Here is a 27718-nt window from a genome sequence, read left to right as displayed (position 1 = left end):
GCACAGCCGACAGGATGGACAACCCCGGGGGCCGCCCCGTCCGCTGACAGGTCCCCGCCCAGGCCCGTAGCGCAAGGACAGGTGAGAGGAGCGGCCGCGAGGGAAAGTTCTACTGCGCGCGCATGTCATCCTGGGAAGGATCCGGGGTTCCAGTGCAGAGAACCTGCAAATCATTTGGCCAACTAGTAGCTGCTATTGGCCTGCATTTTGCTCACTCTTTTTTTGTAGTAGTAGTATTATTAGCTAGGTATTTCCTGGCCCTAGAGGGATTATTAGTACATAAGTAATGCCATACTGGGAAAAGACCAAGGGTCCATCCAGCCAACATCCTGTCCACGACAGCGGCCAATCAGGGCCAAGGGCACCTGGCGAGCTTCCCAAACGTACAAACATTCTATACATGTTATTCCTGGGATTTTGGATTTTTCCCAAGTCCATTTAGTAGCGGTTTATGGACTTGTCCTTTAGGAAACCGTCCAACCCCTTTTTAAACTCTGCTAAGCTAACCGCCTTCACCACAGTCTAGGTTTGTAGGGTTCAAAGCAGTGTTGTTTTTCAAAAAAGGTGCCGGTACTCAAATGCCAGGCCAACCCTTCAGAGGTGGGGGTGAACACTGAAGGAGGCACCCCACAATGCCAAGACCCCCAGCAAACAGTCACAGAATGTATGACAAGGCAGAATTGGTGTGTAGAGCCTCAGCTCTTTCATTAAAAATTACATAAGTAATGCCATACTGGGAAAAGACCAAAGGTCCTTCAAGCCCAGCATCCTGTCCCCCGACAGCAGCCAATCCAGGTCAAGGGCACCTGGCGAGCTTCCCAAACGTACAAACATTCTATACAATCAAGCCATTGTGACATCACTAATGAGGTTGGCTCTTATTGGTGGAATGAGCCACTATGACATCACAATAGCTTAAATCACTGCTCTATGTAATAAAAGTGAGCCAAGTAGAGGACGTAAGTACATGCCACACTGGGAAAAGACCAAGGGTCCATCGAGCCCAGCATCCTGTCCACGACAGCGGCCAATCCAGGCCAAGGGCACCTGGCAAGCTTCCCAAACGTACAAACATTCTATACATGTTATTCCTGGAATTATGGATTTTTCCCAAGTCCATTTAGTCGCGGTTTATGGACTTGTCCTTTAGGAAACCGTCTAACCCCTTTTTAAACTCTGCCTAGCTAACCGCCTTCACTACATAAGTACATGCCACACTGGGAAAGACCAAGGGTCCATCGAGCCCAGCATCCTGTCCACGACAGCGGCCAATCCAGGCCAAGGGCACCTGGCAAGCTTCCCAAACGTACAAACATTCTATACATGTTATTCCCGGAATTGTGGATTTTTCCCAAGTCCATTTAGTAGCGGTTTATGGACTTGTCCTTTAGGAAACCGTCCAACCCCTTTTTAAACTCTGCTAAGCTAACCGCCTTCACCACAGTCTAGGTTTGTAGGGTTCAAAGCAGTGTTGTTTTGAAAAAAATGTGCCGGTACTCAAATGCCAGGCCAACCCTTCAGAGGTGGGGGTGAACACTGAAGGAGGCACCCCACAATGCCCAGACCCCCTGCAACCAGTCACAGAATATACGACAAGGCAGAATTGGTGTGTAGAGCCTGAGTTCGTTCATTAAAACTTGGGGACCAGGGGTCAGTTTTAGCAGACAGTGGGAAAAGGTGCCGGTACTCAGTAACCCCAAGTACCCCCTCAAAAAAAAGCCCTGCTAAAGAGTGACAAGATTCCATGCAGAATTTCAAAGAATAGCAAAATTCTAGAATCCTAAAGAACAGCATGGTTTTTTTTTCTAGCAAAAAAAGGTGCTCAAATGCCAGGCCACCCTTCAGAGGTGGGGGTGAACACTGAAGGATGCACCCCACAATGCCAAGACCCCCTGCAAACAGTCACAGAATGTATGACAAGGCAGAATTGGTGTGTAGAGCCTCAGCTCTTTCATTAAAAATTACATAAGTAATGCCATACTGGGAAAAGACCAAAGGTCCTTCGAGCCCAGCATCCTGTCCCCCGACAGCGGCCAATCCAGGTCAAGGGCATCTGGCAAGCTACCCAAACGTACAAACATTTTATACATGTTATTCCCGAAATTGTGGATTTTTCCAAGTCCATTTAATAACGGTCTATGGACTTTTCCTTTAGGAAGCCATCCAAACCTTTTAAAAATTCCGCTAAGCTAACTGCCTTTACCACATTCTCTGGCAATGAATTCCAGAGTTTAATTATACGTTGAGTGAAGAAAACTTTTCTCCGATTCGTTTTAAATTTACTACATTGTAGCTTTATCGCATGCTCCCTAGTCCTAGTATTTTTGGAAAGGGTGAACAGACGCTTCACATCTACCTGTTCAATGCCACTCATTATTTTATAGCGCTCTATCATATCTCCCCTCAGCCACCTTTTCTCCAAGCTGAGGAGCCCTAGCCGCTTTAGCCTTTCCTCATACGGAAGTCGTCCCATCCCCTTTATCATTTTTGTCGCCCTTCTCTGCACCTTTTCTAATTCCACTATATCTTTTTTGAGATGCGGCGACCAGAGTTGAACACAATATTCGAGGTGCGGTCGCACCATGGAGCGATACAAAGGCATTATAACGTCCTCACTTTTGTTTTCCATTCCTTTCCTAATAATACCTAACATTCTATTTACTTTCTTAGCCGCAGCAGCACACTGAGCAGAAGGTTTCAACGTATCATCAACGGCTGGGATGTCAATTACCTCTTCATCTGACACGTTTGCAACAGCTGCATCTGTTTCGTCTCTCTCCACATCCTTAACAAAGTTTGCCAGCTTGTAGCAGTTCACAATGGTTGCCTGTGTATGATTCCAGGCTTCTTTCTGCATATGTAGGGAATCCAACAGTGATAGATTATGAGCCAGTTCAACAGCATGTTTATCATTGCCAGTCTGGTCATCCATAACGCTCATCAGACGACATAGCACAAGAGCCCAATAATGTTGTTTGAAATTGGCTATTATGCCCTGATCCATAGGTTGGATCAGAGAGGTAGTGTTTGGTGGCAGGAAGACCACCTTGACGTTAGACAGCCTGACATCATCACTGTGTGCAGCACAATTATCACAAAGCAACAAAATCTGATTCTTTTGTGCCCGCATTCTAGTGTCTAACTTCTTTAGCCACTGCTTCCAAATTTCCCCAGTCATCCATGAATTTGCATTAGTCTCGTATGACACAGGAAGTTGCTTAACTTTCTTGAAGCAACGGGACTGTTTGCTCTTTCCAATGACGAGGGGTTCCAGCTTCTCACTCCCATCCATATTGCAGCAAAGGAGGATTGTCAGTCGGTCCTCCAATGTTTTACCTCCAGTAGTTTCGGCATATTTGAATGCAAGTGTTCCATCAGGAATCGCTCGCCAGTAGAGACCATTTTCGTCAGCATGGAAAATGTCATGAGGTGCAAACTCGTTCAAGATGGTAGGAAGAACTGAAACAACCCAATTTTCAGCACCAAAGTCATCAGCGTCTTGTTTCTCACCATGCTGTTTCTTGAATTTTATGCTGTTCCACTCTTTCCAACCATCCAACAGTGGCTTTGAATTCAGTTAGTCCAAGACTTTCTGCTAGCTGGTTAGCTTTTTCCATAAGCAGTGGACCACTGACAGGAAACTGTCTGCTCCTGACTCGAGAAAACCACCAAAGAAGAGCATCTTCTACCTCCTCAGCTTTTCCCGCCCGTTTTCGTTTCTGTTGTGGATTTGTATTGTTTTGCCAGTCTTCCAGAAGCTGGTCTTTCTGCTTCAAGACACATGAAATTTGACTGGGGTTAACACCATATTCTTCAGCAATAGATGCTTGAGTTTGTTTGTTTTCTAATTTTTTAAGAACTTCTATTCGTTCAGTCAGTGTTAAAGTCTTATAGTTGTGCCGCGACGACGACCCCGGTGTACGCCCTAACAACATTCTTTCGCTTATTCTGCCTGTGGCAGTTAAAGAGACTGTAAATTTGAAATCTCGTTGGTTGTCACGCGCCAATCGGCTTCCATATTCCATTCGCGAGCTTATGCGGAGTCTTTCCTACAGAGGAGCGGTCTTGAACCACGCATATAAGCGAATCTTGCACTTATCAGTGGTGCGCTAAACCGAAGTTTGTCCCCATAGAAATTGATGGTGTCAAAACCGGGACCGAAGTACGGCATGCAGTTAAACAGAGCATGCGCTTATCCGACGTGCACTTAAATGGAGTGCACTGTATATATATATATATATATATATATATATATATATATATATAGTTCGGGGAGGAGATCGTGATCAAGCGTGAGACGAGAGCAATTCTGGATATATACTTTGAGGATTAAACTGGCACATTGAATGGACAATATTTTTTGAGTTGATTGATATCAGTGTATAGTCCACCCTGTACTAGGCCTGTAAGATGGGACTGCTAGCCCTCAGATTTCCTAGATTTGCTGTGTTCGGCATAATTTTAGTTTCTCCCTGCAGCTGCATGTAAGCAGAGTGCTTGATCAGTACATGTCAAGGAGAAACACAGGAGGAACTGAGGCTGTGTGGCCCATATATGGCAGATACTAATGGGTATAACCTTGATGGTGAAGAGAGACTGAGGACGCTTCAAAGACCAAGATGTTCCACCGGAAATATGTGTTCTGAGAGAAGGACACCAGGGGGCTCATTTTCAAAGCACTTAGGCTTACAAAGTTTCATAGGTTACTATGGAACTTTGTAAGTCTAAGTGCTTTGAAAATATGCCTCCAGGTGTTTCATACTAGTTTGCTACATGGTTTTTGCACGCTGGGATCACGCTTTACTGATAAGGGATTAGCCAATGGCCACACAGTGTGCATATGAAGGATGATAGAATAGAGGAAATTGCCATTTTTATATACATATAAAAAAAATAACAAAAATATTACCATATATGTGCAATGGAAGAAAATAAGAAAATCCATATATGAACACAAGATTAGGAGAAATCACATGGTTTACGAGAAATGAAACTTATAACAGTATATAAATGAAAACTGAGAAAGTTTTGCTGAGCAGATTTTGTTATTTATTTGTTACATTTATATCCCACATTTTCCCACCTATTTGTAGGCTCAATGTGGCTTACATAGTACCGGAGAGGCGTTAGACTCCGGTGTAAACAAATACAAAGTGATGTTGTGGTAAGATAAAGTTCATGTGGCACAGCCACACTAGGGAATCGTACAACGGAAGAGTTGTGTTATGTCCATTACGTTCTTTAGTTTTGTTGTGTTGCAGAGATCAGGCATTTATGGTGGATCGGTAGGGTATGCCTTTTTAAACAGGTTAGTTTTTAGTGTTTTCCGGAAGTTTAGGTGGTCATTCGTTGTTTTCAAAGCTTTTGGTAATGCGTTCCACAGTTGTGTGCTTATGTAGGAAAAACTGGACGCGTAATTTGATTTGTATTTGAGTTCTTTGCAGCTTGGGTAGTACAGATTTATTTGTTTAATTGTTGCATTTGTATCCCACATTTTCCCACCTAGGTACGTTCGTGTTGATTCGGATGTGTTTCTAGTTGGTAGGTCAATCAAGTCTGTCATGTATCCCAGAGCTTCATCGTAGATAATTTTGTGAACCAGAGTGCAGGTTTTGAAAGCAATGCGTTCTTTGATTGGGAGCCACTGTAGTTTTTTGCGAAGGGGTTTTGCACTTTCAAATCGTGTTTTTCCGAAGGTAAGCCTAGTTGCCGTGTTTTGAGCGGTCTGAAGTTTCTTTAAGGTTTATTCTCTGCATCCCGCATAAATTCCATTGCAGTAGTCTACATGGCTTAGTGCCATTGATTGTATCAGGTTGCAAAATGTTCCCATCGGGAAGAATTGTTTCACGCGTTTGAGTTTCCACATTGAGTGGAACATTTTCTTTGTTGTGGATGTCACTTGGCTCTCTAGTGTTAAGTTGCGGTCCATTGTAACGCCGAGGATTTTCAGGCTGTCTGAGATAGGGAGGGTGTAATCTGGGGTGTTGATAATTGTGGGGTTATCCGCGCTGTGTGGGGATGAGAAGATGAGACAGTGTGTTTTTCTTTGTTTAGTTTTAGCTGAAATGCATTTGCCCAAGAGACCATGATGTTCAAGCTGATCTTGATTTTGTTGGTGATTTCTGTCAGTTTAGATTGGTAAGGAATGAATATTGTGACATTGTCTGCATAGATGAAAGGGTTAAGGCGTTGGTTGGGTAAGGACTTGGCTAGTGGGGTCATCATTAGGTTGAAGAGGATCGGTGATAGCGGTGATCCTTGTGGTACTCCGCAGTCTGCTTTCCACGGTGATGATATGTTTGAGTTTGATTTTACTTGATATGTTCTTGTGGTTAGGAAACCCTTGATCCAGCTAAGTATGTTTACACCAATCCTTAACTTATCTAGTAGTGTTATTAATATATTATGGTTTACCATGTCAAATACACTAGACATGTCAAATTGGAGGAGGAGGATGTTTTTGCCTATTGCTATTTCCTGCTTGAATTTGGCTAGGAGAGTGAGTAGTACTGTTTCTGTGCTGTGGAGGGGGCGAAAACCTGACTGTGATTTATGTAATATTGAGAATTTGTTTATTTATTCTGTAAGTTGTTTGGCTACCATGCTTTCCATCAGTTTGACTGACAACGGAATGGATGCTACTATTCAGCCTGTGCGTCTGGCTACTGGGTGACAACCTGCTCCAGAGAGAACAATTATTTTGTATTGGCTTAGTGAAATACCAATAAAGATTTTTACTGGTTGCACCTACACCTAAGTCTGATTGTCTCTCTTATTCCAGCCCCTAGGGCTGAAGTGTTTTCCCCTCCCCAGAGGCAAGGGACAGGACTACACATTTCAGCAACCTGGGGTTGATTTGAAAGACTGATAGACAATGTTCCCTGGTTAAATTGAAGCTCAGCAGGGTGCAGTCTGTGGCATTCAGTGTGGCAAGTTTGGAATTCTTTGATGGTTTCTGTAGCATCCTGTTAGACCAGTCCAGAACAATGGGTTATGTCTGTTGACCAGCAGATGGAGACAGAGAATAAAAATAGTTCTTTGGGAGTCACTCTTAAGGGTATTGTGCAGTCATAACAAGTTCTGTATATTCTCTTTCTCCGAATGGATGGTTAATGGATTGTGCAGCTCTATGGTGTACAGCGCTGCGTATGCTTTGTAGCGCTATAGAAGTGATAAGTAGTAGTAGTAGTACTTTGGTGCTTCTCGGCCAGCTCCTGACCCAGTAGTTTCTGGTGTCAGTTGAGCAGGGAGGTTCTTAATGGTCACCTCCTTTTTATTCTGAAGATTTAGCAGGAACTTGGGTAACACTTGGAGGGGCTGAGGCTCTCCCCTTCATTATGCTGATATGCAGCTGTTTTGGAGCACTGATCAGTTAAAGCCTCAAGGAATTCCTTTTTCAGGAAGGCTGATTGCTTCTTGCATAATCATATTGTCATGTGCCTTTGTGGGAAGTAATACCACTGGTTTTATCGGGTTGTTTTTCCGCTTCTGTCCGTGCCTAGCTTGAGTTTCTCTGTGCTTGATTTCCACCTGCCTGCAGCAGGGCAGGAAATCTTCTGCATCGCGGTTCTCAGGTCCCAACTCTATCAACCCTTTCTCTGGGGACTTATTTTGCCTCAGGATTGGCATAGATGGGAGATTTTACATTTGTAGAATCTAGCCTTCCACAAGTTTCTTCAGGGCAGTAGCTAACTGTGTGTCCTTTCAGGGATTTCTGCTACTTAAGGTATTTCTTTTGGCTACGTGCTTCTGTAATGCAGCAAATTGCGCCAGCACATATCACAGGACCCCAGAGTTACCCACATGGAAAGAACATGCCACACAAAGGGATTCTACTCATTCTCTCTTCAAATACAGTATATATTTATTTTATTTGTTGTATTTGTATCCCACATTTTCCCACCTATTTGCAGGCTCAATGTGGCTTACAATACGTTATGGCATTCACCATTCCAGAGTAAAAAGATACAATTGGTGTTACATGGAGTACATGGATGACGATAAGAATTAAGCTTACAATGTTTCGTTATGGCATTCACCATTTCGTAGTACAAGATACATTGGTGTTACATGGAGTACGTGGATTACATTGTAGGATTAAGCAGACAGATAAAATGAGAAAATATTCAGAATAAAGTTGAAGTGGTATGCCTTGTTGAATAGATAGGTCTTCAGAGATTTACGGAAATTGATTAGCTCATAATTTGTTTTTAAGGTAGGTGGTAATGCATTCCACAACTACGTGCTCATGTAGGACAAGCATGTGTTAGTCTGTATTTCAGTCCTTTGGAGCTGGGGAAGTGTAGGTTAAGGAATTTACGGGCTGATTTTTTAGCATTTCTGGGTGGCAAGTCAACAAGGTCTACCATGAAGGCCGGGGCATCTCCATGAATGATTTTATGAACTAGAGTGCAGACCTTGAACACAATACGTTCTTTGATTGGGAGCCAGTGTAGCTTTTCTCTTAGTGATTTTGCACTTTCGTATTTTGTTTTTCCAAATATGAGTCTGGCTGCAGTGTTCAGTATTCATTCAGTGCAGAAAATGAAGCATGCTGCATTAACATAGAAAGATCTTAAATTCATATGCTCCAATAATAAACTGAAGCACAAAAATTATGGAGATACTAGGAAAACAGAAAAGAGAGATATCAAAAATAAATTTAGAAGAAAAAACCCCATAACAGTTGTACAGGTAACTGGGAAAGAACAACAGTACAGTGAAGACCACCAACTAAAGCTGAAACAGAAACATTGTGGAGTAACCTATACGAGGATCCTGTAGAGCAGAGCCAAGAAGCAGATTGACCACCCTGCATGCAGGAGAGTTTGGAACTGGCAAACATTACAGCTATGGAATAGTCTTAAGAAACAGCAAGAGAGTTGGAAAACAGATTTAAAAATGGAAAACAGATGGCGTGAACAACTTTGGCCCAAACAGTTAACATCCCTTCACTGAGATATGGCTAACTGCACAAAAATCAGTTGATCAGGCATCCAGATTTGACATCACTATGGCTAATAATAGAAGCATTCTACTTATCTCCAAGATGCAAGTAACCTTCCCAACAATTACACAATAACTTGTTTACTTACAAATTATCAGCTGTTCGCTGCAGTAGTTGCGGACAGAATATATGATCATATTGACTCTAGTAACATCATGGGAATAGAGCAGGAAGACGAGGGGAGCATAGGGGATGAAAGACCACCTCTTGGTAAATAACGCCGCCATGGCTAGTACTAAGAAAAGCAGAATGCTTGATATAGGTTCAATTTATTTGGTATACTTATTTAAGAAAAACAAGAAATCTAAATGGTTTACATTGCAAAATGTAGGGAGAAGGGAAGTCGCACAAGACAAAAACACAACACTAGATACACGAAAATGGGGGGGGGGGGTGACTTTACAAAACTACAAAGGTTAGTGAAGGGATGCAAAATTAGCACATGGAGCTTGGTATTGTCATATCCATATGCCAGGGATCGATATCGCCAGAAAGGAAAGCAGGAGATCAGGCGAAAGTAGGTGGGAAAGCCTGGGAGAAGTAGTAGGCTTTCAGCTGGGATTTAAAGTAGTTGAATAATCCTTCAAGACGTAAGTACATTGGAAGGGCGTTCCACAGTGTGGGAGCATCCACACTAATGCAGGTTTATCTGGAAAAATCAAGGAAAACTTGATGAAAAGATGGAACTGCTAAAAGGCTTTGCTTGGACGACCGAAGGGATCTTGTGGGGGAGTAGCTAAGAAAGAAGGTAAACCTGAAGATTGAATTTGTGATCTTGAAAGAAAATCCTATAAGCAACAGGGAGCATACAGCAATAAGAAAGGGGAGTGACATGATTGTACGGAGCGGAGGAGTAGCCTATGGTTAGTGCAGTGGGCTTTGATCTTGGAGACCTGGGTTCTATTCCCATTGCAGCTGCTTGTGACCTTGGACAAGTCACTTAACCCTCCATTGCCCCAGGTACAAAAACTAGATTCTGAGCTCTCTAGGGACAGAGAATGTACTTGCATATAATGTGTACAGTGCTGCGTACGTCTAGTAGTGCTATAGAAAATAAGTAGTAGTATTCTTTGGGATTCCAGAATCTTGCTACTCTCTGTACTTATCCCTTATTTGTCCTGTTTGTCCTAATTAGATTGTAAGCTCTGTCGAGCAGGGACTGTCTCTTCATGTTCAAGTGTACAGCGCTGGGTACGTCTAGTAGCGCTATAGAAATGATTAGTAGTAGTCTTTTGAGAGTGGTAAAGTTCGACTGCAGTGTTTTGTACTATTTGCAGTCTATCTGGTATGTAGGTAAACCAAAGAGAATAGAATTGCAATGATCAAGCTTTGATAATATCAGAGAGTGAAGAAAAATGCAAAGAGAACTAAGCTGTAAGAGGGAGCGAATGGAACGAAGATGTCGTAGTGTGAAGAATGAAGAGAAAATCATCGTAGAAATATGGGAGTAGAAAAAGTATAGCATGGATTAATTTACAAGAAAGCATTTGATAGTGTCCCACACACCTGGATGACATATAAAATTAAACACTAAATCGATTGAGTATACCAATTTCATCATTACAATTGGTAAAATACAACTCCATCTATGGTATGAAAATGGACACACTGTCATTTGTAATATCAGAGTCCAGTGAAGAATATTACAAAGAGACCGTCCTTTTTTCACCACTTTTACTTTGTATGGTAATCCTTTGTGTTTCTTAACTTTTTGGGTTATGGGTTTATCAGCTAGCACATTTGCTTATTTCCGATCTGAGGAAGAAGGGCAACCTTCGAAAGCTAATCAAGAAATGTATTAAGTTATGTCCAATAAAAAAGGTATCATCTTATTTTCTTTTCCATGTTTTATTTTGTTTGATTTCTATTGATAACCTTAAGAGTGGACTAACACGGCTACCACACTCCTCTCCTTAATCCTGGAACTGGTGAAGACCTGCTGTTTGTAGATGACTTGAAGCTCTACGGTTCCAGTGATCATTTGCCAGAACTCCGTTTTAATAAAAGCTTTTCAGATAACGTCCAGATGAGTTTGGCCTGGATGTATTTGCTAAGGCAACTTTCCTAGGAGGAAAATTAAGTAAAACTGAAAACATCTCTTTGTGCCATCAAGGAACTTGAACAGGAAGGAGTATTTAAATATCTAGGGCTTAGAGGAAGGAGGAACAATCCAACATAAAATACTGAAAGAAAAGATCCACAAAGAGTATTACAGGAGATTAAAACTGATTCGGAAATGTGCTCCAACATTAACGAATAAGATACAAGTAATCAGCCAGCCTGCGACTCCCAACCGTTCATATAGCTTTGGATTTGTGGGCAGCCTCTTACATCCCATTTTTCAAGGTATTTTCAAGCAAGAAAACTTCTCCACACTCAAGACGTAGTGTGTAAGTATCAGTCTACGTCAAGACTTGTACATTCCTAGAACGGAAAGAGGAATGGGCCTCATAGAAATAGGTTGTAACATTATAGGCCTCCAGGCCTATTGAACAGATCTAAATGCACAAAAAGCGTTGAAGTATGAGAACAAGTGCCCAGAATCTAGTTCCGTCATTAAGCTTGGCAAGGCGTTCCGATGAGTGAGGATCCCGCTGTAAGTACAGGAATGGAACCAACAGAATATACCAAGGCTCTTTAAAGAAGTAGGTCAGTAAACATGGAAAAACACATAGGTGGGAAGTATATGTGGATCAAGCCTGGAATCATGAATGATTAAGGAGAGGAGAAATGAAATATAAGGAACAGAGCGATAGATGCAGCCTAGGACAATGGATTATGGATGAGATGGTTCACAGCAAGCATAGGGGAAAAAAAAACTAGTACAACAGATATTTGTAGATTCTGTAAGAAAGAACTGGAAACGATTACTTATCTCTTAACTGGAAGTACTGATGGAAGAAAATTTTTATACAGAAAAGCACATCTCATTTATTAGAAACTCTGTAAACATTACATCATCCCTGTACCAGAAAAGCATTGGGATCATGACGGAGGATTGTGGAAAAAGAAGAGGTTATGAGAACCTGGGACTTTTTTTTATCCTGACTGATAAAAAGCTGGATGCAAGAAAACTGGACATAGTGGTAAAAGAGAAAAGCAGCGGAACAGCATGAACTGTAGATGTGTCGGTCCCAAGCCACTACTCTGAACTCACGTGGAGAAACAAGGTCTTCAAGTATCGAGAAATGCAGTCCAAGACCAAGAAAACGTGGCAGAAAGATACAGAAATGTATCCCATCATTTGGGTGCCACAGACTTTATCAAAAAATTTCAAGCACAGCTGGATAAGTTGCCTATACGTGTTTGCATCTTATGAACTCCAGAGGGAAGCTGTCTTGCACAACGCAAGTTTTACGATGAACATTAGCAGTAAATTTGAGAGAGACCGATTATACTCCACATACCCTGTCTTAGGAGTGAATTTCATTCCTGTCACGGTATTCACAGAACTAACACATTTGAAGTAGCTGTGCCAGACCCACCAAGGCAACACCTCTGTAGGTGAGCAGTTTTCAAAACCCGGGCACTGTATCGATGACCTTTTTATGTTCAGAATACTAAGAGAGAACTTTAAAAGAATGTAAGACCTTTAAAGTTAAGAGGATAATACGCGTGACCAGTCCCTCCAGGCTTTTGCGCATTTCTGCAGAGAACCATACTGTTGCACTGGCGAGAAAATAAGGGTCCATCTGTGGGAGCATGGACAACTCAAATGATAGAATTTTTGAAACTGGAAAGACGTGGAATTTCAGACATGTCCTCTGCGGAAGGGGAACATCTTCAGAAGACGTGGGCGAACTTTTGGGACACTCTGCAACCCACAGCTAGAAGCAGAATCCTAAACTAGGGGGTTACTGGTCTCTGTCATTGTTTGCACCTGCAGACTACAACTCCTGTGTGGGGTCGGGGGGGGGGGAGGGGTTGGTAGAGGGAGGGGGGGATAGGTGGGAAGGTAGGGGAGGGTAAACGAAAGAAGGGGAGGGGGGTTGATAAAGCGAGTTGTACATGTTAGAAAATACCACTGCTGTATTGTATTTTGCTGGTTGGTTTCTTGTTGAATAAAAAGGATTTAAACATAAAGTTGAGGATGAAGTATTTTGACACCCTCCTGATGAGACTTAGCAAGGATCTGATTTTCCCATCACATCATGAACCATAAAATTGTACTGCTTTGTCATCTTCTAATCACCATCCACCTCTGTTTCTCACCCCTACCTTTCCCTTTGAGTCTATTGGAATGATTTTTGTTTTACTTATATTTTGCTCATTCCTGACCTGAGAAAGAAGGTTCTGCCTTCAAAAGCTTGTGTAAAAATAATAAATGCAAATCACTTTTTTCGTGTGTGGTTTTGTTTCTATTTATTACTTTTTAAAGCGTATGAACATGTCAATACTACTACTACTTATCATTTCTATAGCGTTACTAGATTTACCCAGCGCTGGACACTTAAACATGAAGAGACAGTCCCTGCTCGACAGAGCTTACAATCTAATCAGGACAGACAAACAGGACAAATAAGAGATAAGGGAATTACTAAAGTGGGGATGATAAAATAAAGGTTCTGAACAAGTGAGTAAGGGTTAGGAGTTAAAAGCAGCATCAAAAATGTGGACTTTTAGCCTTGATTTGAAGATGGCCAGAGATGGAGCTTGACGGACTGGCTCAGGAAGTTTTAACTAAACAATTCACCGACTTCTTAAACAAATACTCTATTCTTCATGATTCTCAATCAGGTTTTCGGTCAAACCACAGCACTGAAACAGTACTAACTACTCTTCTAACCAAATTTAAACAAGCAATTGCAACCGGCAATAGTATACTTCTCCTGCAATTTGACATGTCCAGCGCATTCGATATGGTAAACCATAAAATATTATTAAACATCTTAGAATACTTCGCTGTTGGTGGAAACGTTCTTAACTGGTTTAGAGGCTTCCTTACCGCAAGAACATACCAAGTGAAATCTAATTCGAATACATCAGCATCTTGGAAACCTGAATGCGAGTTCCCCAAAGATCACCACTCTCACCGACTCTCTTTAACCTAATGATGACACCTCTGGCCAAATCGCTATCTAAGCAAGGCCTCAATCCACACATTTACGCAGATGATGCCACAATCTACACCCCGTTCAAACATGATCTAAATGAAATTACTAATGACATCAACCACAGCTTCCAAATCATGAACTCATGGGCGGATGCTTTTCAGTTAAAACCTAATGCTGAAAAAACACAATGTCTCATCCTCTCATCACAACGAGTAAATCCAATACTATAATTACACCAAACCTTACCCTTCTCGTCTCAGCCTGAAAATTCTTGGAGTTAACATGACTGTAATCTCACATTGGAAAACCATGCGAAGAATACAACAAAGAAGATGTTCCACTCAATGTGGAAACTCAAAAGATTAAAACCTTTTTTCCCAAGGGATATATTTCGCAGCCTGGTACAATCAATGGTGCTAAGTCACCTAGACTACTGCAATGCACTCTACGCTGGCTGTAAAGACCAAATCATCAAGAAACTTCAAATAGCCCAAAACACTGCAGCCAGACTCATATTTGGTAAAACAAAATACGAAAGTGCCACACCCCTTAGAGAAAAACTACACTGGCTCCCACTCAGGGAACGTATTACGTTCAAGATTTGCACCCTGATGCCCCGGTCTACATGTCAGACCTCATAGACCTACCACCCAGGAACTCTAAAAGATCATCTCGCACATTCCTGAATCTCCCACTTCCCTAGCTGCAAAGGGCTAAAATACAAACTAATACATGCATCCAGCTTTTCCTACGTAGGTACACAATTTTGGAATGCATTACCACTGGATTTGAAAAAAATGCGTGACCTAATCAATTTTCGGAAATCACTGAAGACCTACCTCTTCAACAGAGCATACCATAACGATCCATCATATGAACTCTAAAACATTACCGCTTTATCTGTTATTCCGATAGTCATCTCTTTATACTTTATGCTTTACTCCATTATGCTACCCATATTCTTATGTAATTACTAATTGTATCTTTTATTCTGGTATGGCGATAGCCGTGGCGGAACAATGTAAGCCACATTGAGTCTGCAAATGGGTGGGAAAATGTGGGATACAAATGCAATAAATAAATATCTACTAAGTGTTAATCAGCACGAACCTTTTGAAGCCACAGAAAATACATTATTTCTAGTGAAAAGTGCCTCCTTAATCTCGCAGTCTACCTTGCCTTACATCATCTTTGTTAAGGCCACAGGAACCCTGCACAGATGCACAGTACAGGCCGTTTTCCCAGCAGACCTTAGAAAGGAAACGGCAGGCAGACTTAAGGTAGAGTCAGCAGAATGTACAGACGGTTAGAAAATGGAAAGTTTCCTTTTCTGTAGGAGTGGAAAGGGTGAAAAGGATTGCATTTGCCTCTAACTTCTGAGTTGACGTTATGGAAAAAAATCAAGAGATAATATTGACCCTTTAAAATTGGAATTTTGTATTTGTTTTTAGAATTGTCATTGCATTTCAGCAGTATACAGTGGGGGAAATAAGTATTTGATCCCTTGCTGATTTTGTAAGTTTGCCCACTGACAAAGACATGAGCAGCCCATAATTGAAGGGTAGGTTATTGGTAACAGTGAGAGATAGCACATCACAAATTAAATCCGGAAAATCACATTGTGGAAAGTATATGAATTTATTTGCATTCTGCAGAGGGAAATAAGTATTTGATCCCCCACCAACCAGTAAGAGATCTGGCCCCTACAGACCAGGTAGATGCTCCAAATCAACTCGTTACCTGCATGACAGACAGCTGTCGGCAATGGTCACCTGTATGAAAGACACCTGTCCACAGACTCAGTGAATCAGTCAGACTCTAACCTCTACAAAATGGCCAAGAGCAAGGAGCTGTCTAAGGATGTCAGGGACAAGATCATACACCTGCACAAGGCTGGAATGGGCTACAAAACCATCAGTAAGACGCTGGGCGAGAAGGAGACAACTGTTGGTGCCATAGTAAGAAAATGGAAGAAGTACAAAATGACTGTCAATCGACAAAGATCTGGGGCTCCACGCAAAATCTCACCTCGTGGGGTATCCTTGATCATGAGGAAGGTTAGAAATCAGCCTACAACTACAAGGGGGGAACTTGTCAATGATCTCAAGGCAGCTGGGACCACTGTCACCACGAAAACCATTGGTAACACATTACGACATAACGGATTGCAATCCTGCAGTGCCCGCAAGGTCCCCCTGCTCCGGAAGGCACATGTGACGGCCCGTCTGAAGTTTGCCAGTGAACACCTGGATGATGCCGAGAGTGATTGGGAGAAGGTGCTGTGGTCAGATGAGACAAAAATTGAGCTCTTTGGCATGAACTCAACTCGCCGTGTTTGGAGGAAGAGAAATGCTGCCTATGACCCAAAGAACACCGTCCCCACTGTCAAGCATGGAGGTGGAAATGTTATGTTTTGGGGGTGTTTCTCTGCTAAGGGCACAGGACTACTTCACCGCATCAATGGGAGAATGGATGGGGCCATGTACCGTACAATTCTGAGTGACAACCTCCTTCCCTCCGCCAGGGCCTTAAAAATGGGTCGTGGCTGGGTCTTCCAGCACGACAATGACCCAAAACATACAGCCAAGGCAACAAAGGAGTGGCTCAGGAAGAAGCACATTAGGGTCATGGAGTGGCCTAGCCAGTCACCAGACCTTAATCCCATTGAAAACTTATGGAGGGAGCTGAAGCTGCGAGTTGCCAAGCGACAGCCCAGAACTCTTAATGATTTAGAGATGATCTGCAAAGAGGAGTGGACCAAAATTCCTCCTGACATGTGTGCAAACCTCATCATCAACTACAGAAGACGTCTGACCGCTGTGCTTGCCAACAAGGGTTTTGCCACCAAGTATTAGGTCTTGTTTGCCAGAGGGATTAAATACTTATTTCCCTCTGCAGAATGCAAATAAATTCATATACTTTCCACAATGTGATTTTCCGGATTTAATTTGTGATGTGCTATCTCTCACTGTTACTAATAACCTACCCTTCAATTATGGGCTGCTCATGTCTTTGTCAGTGGGCAAACTTACAAAATCAGCAAGGGATCAAATACTTATTTCCCCCACTGTATTTGTAATTAAAGGGGTGGAGTATTTTTTTTAATGTTTTTGTTTCCAGTAAAGTAATTAGGCTGTTGACCAAGGAGGCAGCACTTAGACTTCCAAAGTTCCATAGGTTTCTATGGAACTTTGGAAGGCTAAGTGCTTTGAAAATATGCCTCCAAGCTGTTCTCAATGTTTGACAGAAAGTTAAGTTGGAAAGTGAAAGTAAAGACAGAACTGTTTGGACTTTGATCTGGGGCTAATTTTGACAAAATGGTGCTGTTTCTATTCTGAAAAGTCTTCTGCTTCTGGTTTTAATTCATTATTGGAGGCCTTGGTTTGGGTTGATTAGAAAGCTAATGGAAAGCTACCTGATGGAATACCATAATATCTGTATAGAAGTTGCAATGCAAACGAACAGAAGCCGGTCCCAGTGCTATGCACTGAACAGTTGATGCAGTATGGCTTAAACGTCAGTTGATCGAAGATGTAAGGACTCAACAAGGCTATGTTTAGCGATCACTTGCACCAGGGGTACAAGGATCTGTAATACGTACATAAAATAAAGGTTGTCTGACATGAGCTAAGTGAAGATTAGATGTTTGACAAGTGGTTTCCATATAATATTGAAGCATCTTTTTAACTGAGAACTCTCTCGCTTATATAATAGGGGCGTAGCCAGACACCCAATTTTGGGTGGGCCTGGGTCCAGAATGGGTGGGCAGAAGAATTCTGCCTTGTCCCACAGGTGATTTGGTCTCTCCTCTCTCACCTGCATGCTATATGGTCTCTCAAACATCCCATCTCCCCACACGTACCTTTTAAGTAGCAGATTTTCACTGGCAGCAACTAGTACACACTGCTCGTGTTGACCCCACAGCCTTCCCACTGATGCAACTTCCTGTTTCTGCATAGGTGGGAATTACGTCAGAGGGAAGGCTGTGGGGTCAGTGCGAGTAGTATGTATCAGTCGCTGCAGGCAAAGATGTTGTTCACAAGGTCTGCAGGAGGGACAGTTGTTGGGAGTTTTCAGCTGGTGGGGCTTGGGGATCCCTGCCAGCCACATCATAGGTGTGCTGCTACTGGGTGGGCCTGAGCCCAAAGTGGGTAGGCGTGGGCCCACCCTTGGCTATGCCACTGTTATATAAGTGTACTGATTCGGGAATACAGGAACTAATTCGGTATTAGTTCCTGTATTCCCGTGGAGTAGTGGCCTAGTGGTTAGGGTGGTGGATTTTGGTCCTGAGGAACTGAGTTGGATTCCCACTTCAGGCACAGGCAGCTCCTTGTGACTCTGGGCAAGTCACTTAACCCTCCATTGCCCCATGTAAGCCGCATTGAGCCTGCCATGAGTGGGAAAGCGCAGGGTACAAATGTAACAAAACAAAAATAAATAAATAAAATAGTGTTTAACGCTGCTCATAAAGAGCATCTACAACCACCACCATTGACGACTATATAGTAGAGAATGGCATGGAAAAGGGACGAGGACAGTCCTTGGAATGCCTGAAATTTATTTAGATTTTGCTCCCACCTTTTTCAGTAGTAGCTCAAGGTGAGTTACATTCAGGTACACTGGATATTTCTCTGTCCCAGGAGGGCTCACAATCTAAGTTTGTACCTGAGGCAATGGAGGGTTAAGTGACTTGCCCAAGATCACAAGGAGCAGCAGTGGGATTTGAACCGGCCACCTCTGGATGTCAAGAGCGGTGCTCTAACCACTAGGCCACTCCTCCACCGATACTCTGCCAGTAAAATTTCCTCCCAGATAGTGCACCCAGTGTCACTGAGGCGGCAAACGTTTTCAAAGGCAGTTAGATATCTCTCAGTGTCACCTCTGGTATCATCAAACTCCGCAAATAGGTTGGGTCCGATCTGGGCTATGGATCTACCTCTGACCTTGGCACAGGGCTCGGGCGGGAGCTTTGGATATGAGCCATTTCCATCTGCAACTTCATTTTCTGCAGCTGGAATTCCCGCTCTTCTCACAGCTATTGGTCTTCCTCACGCCGCCGTCGCTCTACTACGTAGATCTGCCGGATCTCAGTTAGTGTGGCATCCGGCCCTGCCATCTCACGAGCCTCTGTCCACAAGGAGTCGAAGTCTCTCTTCCCCCCCTCCCCAAAAGAACTCTGTGCAGGCAGGTCCTGCAGCTCCCCCTCGCTGAGGTCATCCAGTCGCTTTTGTGTTAGGTCAGGCATATCCGGTGTCTGATGGCCACTGTCTAACACTACCAAAAAATACTGAACGGGGAAAGGGACCCTGTTACTGCAGCACTTGTGCTCTGTGTCTGGAGGTTACAGATTAAAAACTCTGAACCAGTCAGTGGATGGTGACCCTCAATCCACACACTGAGCCTGACAATCCCACTAAAAAAAGGACTAACAGTCGCCATCTACTGGCCAAGCAAAGGAAATGCACCGAGGAACAAATATCTCATAATTCACATAAGAAGTTGGATATAAATCCCCTGTTTCGTCACGGGAAATATTTATCATCAACGACAAAAATACTATTTAGATATTTAGGGCCTAGCTTTTTTTTACCAAACCGTGCTAGCGATTCCCACGAAGATCTTTTGTCAGCATCGTGCCGGGAATGCTAAAAAGAGACCCTTAGTTTTGAAGATTTCATTATTGTTTGGTAGAACCAAGGCGGTTTATGGGGTGTCTTTTTAAACGAAAGTCATAACCTGTGATGGTTTGGAAGTTTGTGTGAATTGTTTTTATATTTGTTTTTTTAGGTCTGTATTACATGCATATATTACAGATCCTTGTACCTCTGATGCAGGTGATGGCTAAACATAGGCCCACTGGCTCCTTGAGATCTTTAATAAATGTTGTGCATGCCATACTGTGTTGCTGTGTTTTGTGTGTAGCAGCTCTTTCTACTACTAGAAGTTACAACGGGCCATGCCAGAGGAGGAATAGCAGTGCGTGTTACAGTGACAGCGAAGTTCAGCAGAGGGACCCCTGAGCCAGGGGAAGTTAATAGTAAGTTCCTAGAATTAGCCTTATTCGGACTAGGGACGTGTTATTGGGGCGTGATGCAGAGATAATGCAAATGAAGCGCTGATGCTAGAAAGTTCCTCAGCTGCCCTCAGTTGTGCACTTGTAAGACCTTGATTCAAAAATGACTTTTATTCTATTGTTTTCAGTGTTTCCCAAGTCCAGTCCTGGAGTCAGGTTTTCCGGATATCCACCATGAATATGCATGAAAGAGATTTGCATATAACGGAGGCAGTGTTGCAAATCAAGTTCATGAATATTCATTGTGGATATCCTGAAAGCCTGACCGGCAAGGGGTACTCGAGGATTGGACTTAGCTACAAAGGGATTTCCGACCAGTCCGTAAGTGTTTGAATAGAGAGAAACTACAAATATCTAAACAGTCGTAGGTTCTAGTATATCCATCAGGAGGAGGAGTGGCCTAGTGGTTAGGGTGGTGGACTTTGGTCCTGGGGAACTGAGGAACTGAGTTCAATTCCCGGCACAGGCAGCGCCTTGTGATTCTGGGCAAGTCACTTAATCCTTCATTGCCTGCTGCATTGAGCCTGCCATGAGTGGGAAAGCGCGGGGTACAAATGTAATAAAAATAAAGAATAAATCACTTCTCAGGAGAAAGATGTTGAGTCATTGTCGATGAAAATCCCGCGGCCAGTTATTGTACCTTTTGGTAAAACTTTTAAAACGGAAGGTTTATGTTGTGTCGGATTCCAGATAATATATACAAAAAAGGTGTATTCCGACTATAACAGCAGCAGCTACTTCAAGCTCTTCTCCAAAGCATAGCAGGGCCCTGTCTTTTGAATGTCTTAACCCAGGCTGAGAAAATGCAGGTGCTTCTAGGCAGTAATTCATTTCCCATGTGTTTGTACAAGTGCATACAAATGTGCCCACCTGGGTAGCGTTTGGGTGGAGTTGGAAGGTGCACAGATACTCTAGAAAATGCAATGCTTACCTGCAGAGAGTAAACTCGTGGGACTGCACCTGTAACAGCACTTGTGCACTGTCTGGACCAATTGTGAAGGCATATACAAAGCAGGTATTACATTTTTATTAGGCTTTAACAACTGCCTTTTTGCAGAAATTCTTCCGAGGCAGCACATAGTAAGTATAACCCAGACATAGGTAATAATTACAGCACTGAAAACAGCCAAGTAACAGAGTAAAGCATGTTACAGACAACACAAGAGGTAAGTGGAGGGTGCCAGCGATGCCTTTTTCATCAGGTGGTCGGTTGTGGCGCATTAAACTCCTTTTTATCTGTAATCAGAGCTATGATTTGTTTAGCCCTTAGACTTCCCTTTGTTTGAATTTCAGCGTCTTTGCTATGGACTCTGCTGTCACCCTGTGGCAGTTTCTGCTTCAGCTCCTCAAGGAGCCTCAGAATCGGCACCTGATTTCCTGGACGTCCAACGATGGGGAGTTCAAACTGCTGCGGGCAGAGGAAGTGGCCCGGCTCTGGGGGGTCCGGAAGAACAAACCCAGCATGAATTACGACAAGCTGAGCCGAGCTCTGAGATACTACTATGTAAAGGTAATGCTTTTGCCTTTCCCTGGGCTGTGTCTTTTTTTTTTTTTCGTTCTTCTGAAATAGGACAGCAGGATGATACACAGAATAGGAAGACTCGCTTGTGGATCCCTTAACTTTGAGTGGACTTGATTTTAATTTTTCCTCGTAAGCTCCCAAGCTAGAACTGATATAGCGTATGCAGGGCTGCAGGATTGTTTTTGGAAAAAAACACTTCTGTGGCTGGCCCTGCAACCTTGTGTATACTGAATTACAATGCTCTGCTGATAAAGGGGGGGTGGGGGAGATTTAGATTTTGAACCTGGCGACAACTGGTCAGATTTTATTAAATAACTGAAACAGCAAAGTCACATGCCACAAAGAAAAATGAGCTGAAAGTTCTTTTGATCTGCTTGGACACGGGTGGCGCAGGGAGAGCGAACTAGCGAGCGACACCTGACCTTTAACCTCCATGTAATGCAGGACAGTTTGTTTTTCAAACTCCATTTGCAGTACAGGAATCGCATGCCCAGGAGGCAAGTTTCGGGAGCAGCTGAGTTAATTGTTACAAAATGGTCCTTTCTGTTTAACTTAAACCACACACACGCTTATAGGGAAGCATGAGTAAGGTAAATCATTGATGGTTTTTCTGTTTTTGTTTGTGTATACAGAACATCCTTAAAAAAGTGAACGGACAGAAGTTTGTGTACAAGTTTGTTTCATATCCTGACATTTTGAACATGGAGTCGCTGGGCGCTGGGCAGGCTGAGAGGGACGCTGAGATGGCTGCCACAGAGATCAGCCAGGGTATCAAGGAGCAGGAGGGCTATAAATCTCCAGTGTCCTGCACGAAGGCATCAAGTCGGAATGATTATCTTCATTCGGGCCTGTACTCCTCCTTCACTTTGAATTCCCTAAATAACTGCACCACAAAACCTGTCAAGTCCATCAAGATTGAAAATCCAGCAGAGAAGCTGACAGAGAAGAAAAGTGTGGATCAGACCCTCTCTGTGATAAAATTTGGGACCCCGCATTCCAAGAAGCCAGAGGTAGCTCTGGGTTTCACTGTTTCACCTGTTCCGTCCCAGTCCGCGGTTTCCCATGAACCTCTGCACACCCTGGAAACGCTGCTTCCATCCAGACTGGCTGCTTCAGAAATACCTTCAATGCCAGATATAATCACCACCTTTACTGCCGCTTCTCCCATTCCCTCTGTCTCCCCTCCCACAGTGCAGATTCCCTCTCGATCACCTTCTCCAGCGCTGAGCTCTGACCCTGAGCTGCTCAGTGACACTGAGACCGAGTCTGTTTCTCAAGAGCTGGAACAGGCTTACAGCTTGGCTTTGCAGGCCCGGGATCCAGAACCAGGTCAGCAGTACAAGAAAGAAAGGACAAATCAGACATCTAGATCAAAAAAGCCCGTTGGGCTACAGCTGACCCCTACGCTTGTGTTTACTGGCAGCGATCCAAGCCCTCTGGGGATTTTGAGTCCGTCTCTGCCTACTGCATCTCTCACACCTGCACTTTTTTCTCAGGTTTGTTTCACTTGTTCCCTTACTGTCTCTCTCTTTTATTTTTTTTCTCTCCACCTGATGCTCAGTTTTCTGTAGATTTAAGGTTGGGTTGGGTGAAGGATTTGGGGAGAAAGGGTGCTCAATACAGCAGAGACTTGGCATGCCCTTCTGTGAACTGGCAGGTAAAGAATTTTAATAATCCTACCCACAGGGGACATAGGAGGGCACCTTTAGGCCATGGGTTCCAGGAATTCATCATATGAATGTGTCATAGTATTGTGAGTAACCGCTTGCAAGTGTGCACCTCACGTGCTAGTACAAACTTGTCTTGTGTGAGCCCTGTAGGCGTTCCAGAGTGAGAGAAAGACGTCAGAGGCAGGAGATCTGCGATGCAAACACAGCAGACCAACACAAGTTGGAAGTAATAAGAGCTTTAATAAAACCAAAATACTTATGCACCTAACCATTGTACCTCTATCCAGGAAATCTAGACGGCCTCAATCTTGATTGACTGCACTTTTTGTCCTTTAGATTGTAAGCTCCTTTGAGCAGGGACTGTCCTTCTTTGTTAATTGTACAGCGCTGCGCAACCCTGGTAGCGCTTTAGAAATGTTAAATAGTAGTAGTAGTATGTGGCCACATTTCGCCAAAAGGCTGCGTCGGAGGCAAAAGTAGAGGGGCAAAGTGAAACGCTCACTTTTCTCTAGTGTAACGCACAAGGGCAGTGCAGCAAATCCTCACGAGAATCTCCAGCAAAAGATTCTCCTGAGGATTTTCCTTGTGCGTTACACTAGAGAGAAGTGAGCATTTGGCTTTGCCTCTGATGCAGCCTTTTGGTGAGACATGGCCACGATTGGCGTAAGTATTTTGGTTTTATTAAAGCGCTTGCTATTACTTCCAAGGTGTGTCCGTCTGCAGTTTGCTGTGCTGAGTGGCATTGCATTTAACCTGTCACTGTAAAGACAGAAAAGCATTTAGAAGACCTGACAGCACAGTCGGTGTAAAGTGCCTTTTTAATTGTAAAACCTTAATTTCGCTCTCTTATTTCAGACCCCAATCTTGCTGACCCCAAGCCCCCTGTTCTCCAGTATCCATTTCTGGAGTACGCTCAGCCCTTTTGCTCCACTGAGCCCAGCGAGACTGCAAGGTGCCAACACCCTTTTCCAGGTATGTTGCCATGAGATTAGTAGTTCATGTGTTTTGTGCAGGTGCTAACACATCCCATTGTGTACCTTTTTTTTTTAAGCTGTTTGATAGCAGTGTGTACTTGCAAACACTGCAGGTATCAGGAGGATGAAAACAGCAAGGCTGGAATTTAACTTTTTTTGCATCTTATCTTTCGTGATATAGTAAAACAGTTCTCATTATCTTCTCCTAACAGCCTGGTGCACTCTGCTTGCATGATAGCGTTTACCCTCTCACGTCCTCTGTTCCTGATAATATAAAAGTCTAATATGTATTTCTGCAGTACTGTCAAAATGTGCCACTGTGGAAAAGATAAAGGGTGATGATTAGGAGATCTGGCTGTAAACAGTGTGCACTGTCTGCCTGAGTTGACATAGGAGGTATTAAGCAGTGTAATGCTCTCATCACCAGAGCACCCTGAACGCACGTGCGTTCTCCAGTGTAGTGAAAAGTCTTCGATTTTTTTTTTTTTTTTTTCATTTTGTGCAGACGGCAACTGGGAATTCCTGTCTGTCATTTGCATTGAGAGTAATTAGTTTCCATTCAGTGTAACAGTCTTCTGCTTTATTAAGTGACTAGTAAAAAAGGCCAGTTTCTGACACAAATGAAACGGGCGCTAGCAAGGTTTTCCTCGGAGTGTGTATGTTTGAGAGAGAGTGTGTGTGAGAGTGACTGTGTGAGAGAGAGTGAATGTGTGTGTGGGTGCGAGTGTGTCTGTGAGAGAGTGTTTGAGAATGAGAGTGTGTGTGAGTGCGTATGTGAGAATGAGAGTGAGTGTGAAGAGAGTGTGTTTCACACAGATACAGTGTGTGTGAGAGAGAGTGTTTGTGTGAAACAGAGTGTGAGAGAGTATGTGTGCAATACACAGACTCTGTGACAGCGAGGGTGTATGAGATCGAGAGAGTGTTTGAGAGTGACTGTGTGACACATAGAGAGTGACTGTGATACAGTGTGAGACATAGAGTGTGTGGTAGACAGTGTATGAGAGTGTGTGCCAGAGATACCTCCCCCCCTCTCTCTCTGTGTGGTCGCAGGACCCCCTCCCCCTTCCTCTCTGTGGTCGCAGGCCTCCCCTCCCCCCTCCGTATCTGGTCTCAGGACCCCCCCTCTTCCTCCCCCCTCTTCCTCCCCTCTGGTCTCTAGACCCCCTCCCCTCTGGCCTCAGGACCCCTTCACCCCCCCCCCCCCAAGGTGCCACTGCTCCTCCCCTTCACCCCCCCCAAGGTTGCCGCAGCCACTGCTCCCCCCTCCACACACCCCCCTCCCCACGAGGTCGCCGCCGCTCCCCCCCCTCCGTTCGACGTCAGCTCAGCTGCCATTTCTGGCCACTGCTGCTTCTCCTGTTGAGCAGCAGTGGCCGATACAAAAACAAAAAACAAATTGAACCTGCAAAAATGCTTTTAAAAAGGAAGTGGGGCACCGCAGTTAGCCATCGGCTGTCAGCTCTGCATCCGCTCCTCCTCTCACGTCACTGCCCCTGGAGTAGAACCGTGGAGGAGCGCAGCGACGTGAGAGGTGAGAGGAGGAGTGGATGCAGAGCTGACAGCTGATGGCTGCCCGCGGTGCCCCGCTTCCTTTTTGAAAGCATTTTTGCAGGTTTAAGTTGGGTTTGTTTGTTTTTTTTGTACCAGCCGCTGCTGCTCAACAGGAGAAGCAGCAGTGGCCGGAAATGGCAGCTGAGCTGATGTTGGACGGAGGGTGGGAGCGGCGGTGGCGGCGATCTGGGGGGGGTGGAGCAGTGGCTGCGGCGACCTCGGGGGGTGGGTGGAGGGGGGAGCGGTGGCAACCTGGGGGGAGGGGTAGAGGGGTGAAGGGCGACCTCAGGGGGGGGGGGGCATGACGAAGGGCTGAAACTGCGCCTCCAATGTTCCGACCGCTGCTGTGTTTTGATTGGGCACTTTCGCTGCTGACGCACCCGGAAGTGGGAGGCGTCAACAGAAGCACGAATGCCTCAAGGCTTGTGTCCACGCAGTCAGCTTCAGAACGTTGGAGGTGGGTTTTATTATATAGGGTGTCCCTGCGTGATTATTACATTTAACAAACCAAATGAATATTGCTTACTGCTTTTGCACCTCCAGAAAGAACCGGTAGGCGATCCAAACGTAGCCTTGTAAAATCATTTGCTAGGTACCTTTTTAGAAGAAACTGCTGTTCAAGTGCTGTGTATGGGGAAGAGAGACCCGAAAAGCCTGTTCTTATTGTTGTTCTGTTTTTCAGTTTCCTTCGGTATTAAACAACCATGGTTCTCTGACCTTGTCTAACATGGACGGACCATCTACCCCTGGGCCTTTCTCACCAGACCTGCAGAGGACGTAGCATAGAGAAGTGGCCACAGGGACAAACTGGGCTGAATGAGGAAAGAAAACACATTTGGCATAATCCATTACTGCTGTTACGTTTTCAGAAACGAGCACCTTGCAATTCCTGAGAGCCTAAGACCAGACTGTCTTCATGTAACCGTGGCCATCATTTTTCAGCTATGATGCCTTTTGTAAAATGTTCCCAGCGTCTAGAAATGGGAATCCACAAGGAAACCTGCCTTCATTGGAGTCAATCCTTCAAATTTATTTTTCTATTTGTGCCTAGTCAGAGAATTGATTCTCTTGTAGTAGTGGGGATTGATCTTCTGGGCATCAGGGGCTTCCCTGACGGAGTCGGACACTGTCCCAGAGATGTGTGTGTGTGGTGCAAGTTGCCGGGAAAAAGATTACGGGGCATAGGGTTAAGTTGTGGGTAGTGAGGAAGAGCCAACACAGGCTTAGCAAAGGGAAGTCTTGCCTTTCTAATTTTCTAGAATTCTCTGTATTTGGGAAGAAATGATGAGCTCGTTGACTATAATACATGTGGATTTTTAGGTTGCATTTGATGAAACCCCTCATAAGAGACCTCTCAGGAAATTAAAGTCATGAGGTGGGTGGCAGTGACCTACTGTGGACTGGTAGCTGGTTCAAGGATAATCAAAAGAATTGGGATTATATTAGTTTTCTCATTGGAAAGAGGTAGATAGCAAAATGCATCAGGGCTCTGTCCTGGGATCCAAATTCATTCGTGATCTGGAAAAGGGAGCAGTGAGTGAGGTGAGCAGATCTGCAGGTAACACAAATTATTGAAAACCATTAAAGCCTCTGAAGACTAGGAATTTGCAGAAGGACTTTTTGTGAGACTGAAATCTTGACCTGTGGCGCTGTGTGTCCTCAGGGAGGATGATAGTCCTTCAGTTTACTCACCTTCCACTGGATTATTATGCAGCCCGGGTGAGAGTGGGTAGGCCTCTGTGAGACTTGGGGATGGCTGGCGTGTGTAGAACTAGTTAATTCTCGGTAATCTTCATTTGGTGAATGCGCTGCCACAGCTGCATTCCACATGCAGGATCAAATTGCACAGTTTTACATCCCTCAAGGT

The 27718-nt window shown here is 44.0% G+C and overlaps 1 protein-coding gene across 1 annotated transcript; it reads left to right on the top strand.

The window, feature by feature from the left end:
- On the top strand, positions 1-27718 carry ELK4 (ETS transcription factor ELK4). The gene is made up of 5 exons (XM_030220890.1): positions 1-81; positions 21428-21644; positions 22289-23152; positions 24182-24298; positions 26534-27718. Exons 2-5 carry the CDS (start codon positions 21438-21440, stop codon positions 26630-26632), a joined length of 1287 nt encoding a protein of 428 aa, XP_030076750.1. The 5' UTR covers positions 1-81; positions 21428-21437; the 3' UTR covers positions 26633-27718.

The sequence above is a fragment of the Microcaecilia unicolor genome, chromosome 12, assembly GCF_901765095.1.
Source record: "Microcaecilia unicolor chromosome 12, aMicUni1.1, whole genome shotgun sequence".
NCBI classification, from domain to species: domain Eukaryota; kingdom Metazoa; phylum Chordata; class Amphibia; order Gymnophiona; family Siphonopidae; genus Microcaecilia; species Microcaecilia unicolor.
Note: the sequence above shows the minus strand (reverse complement) of the source record. Positions and strands in the feature narration are given on the sequence as shown.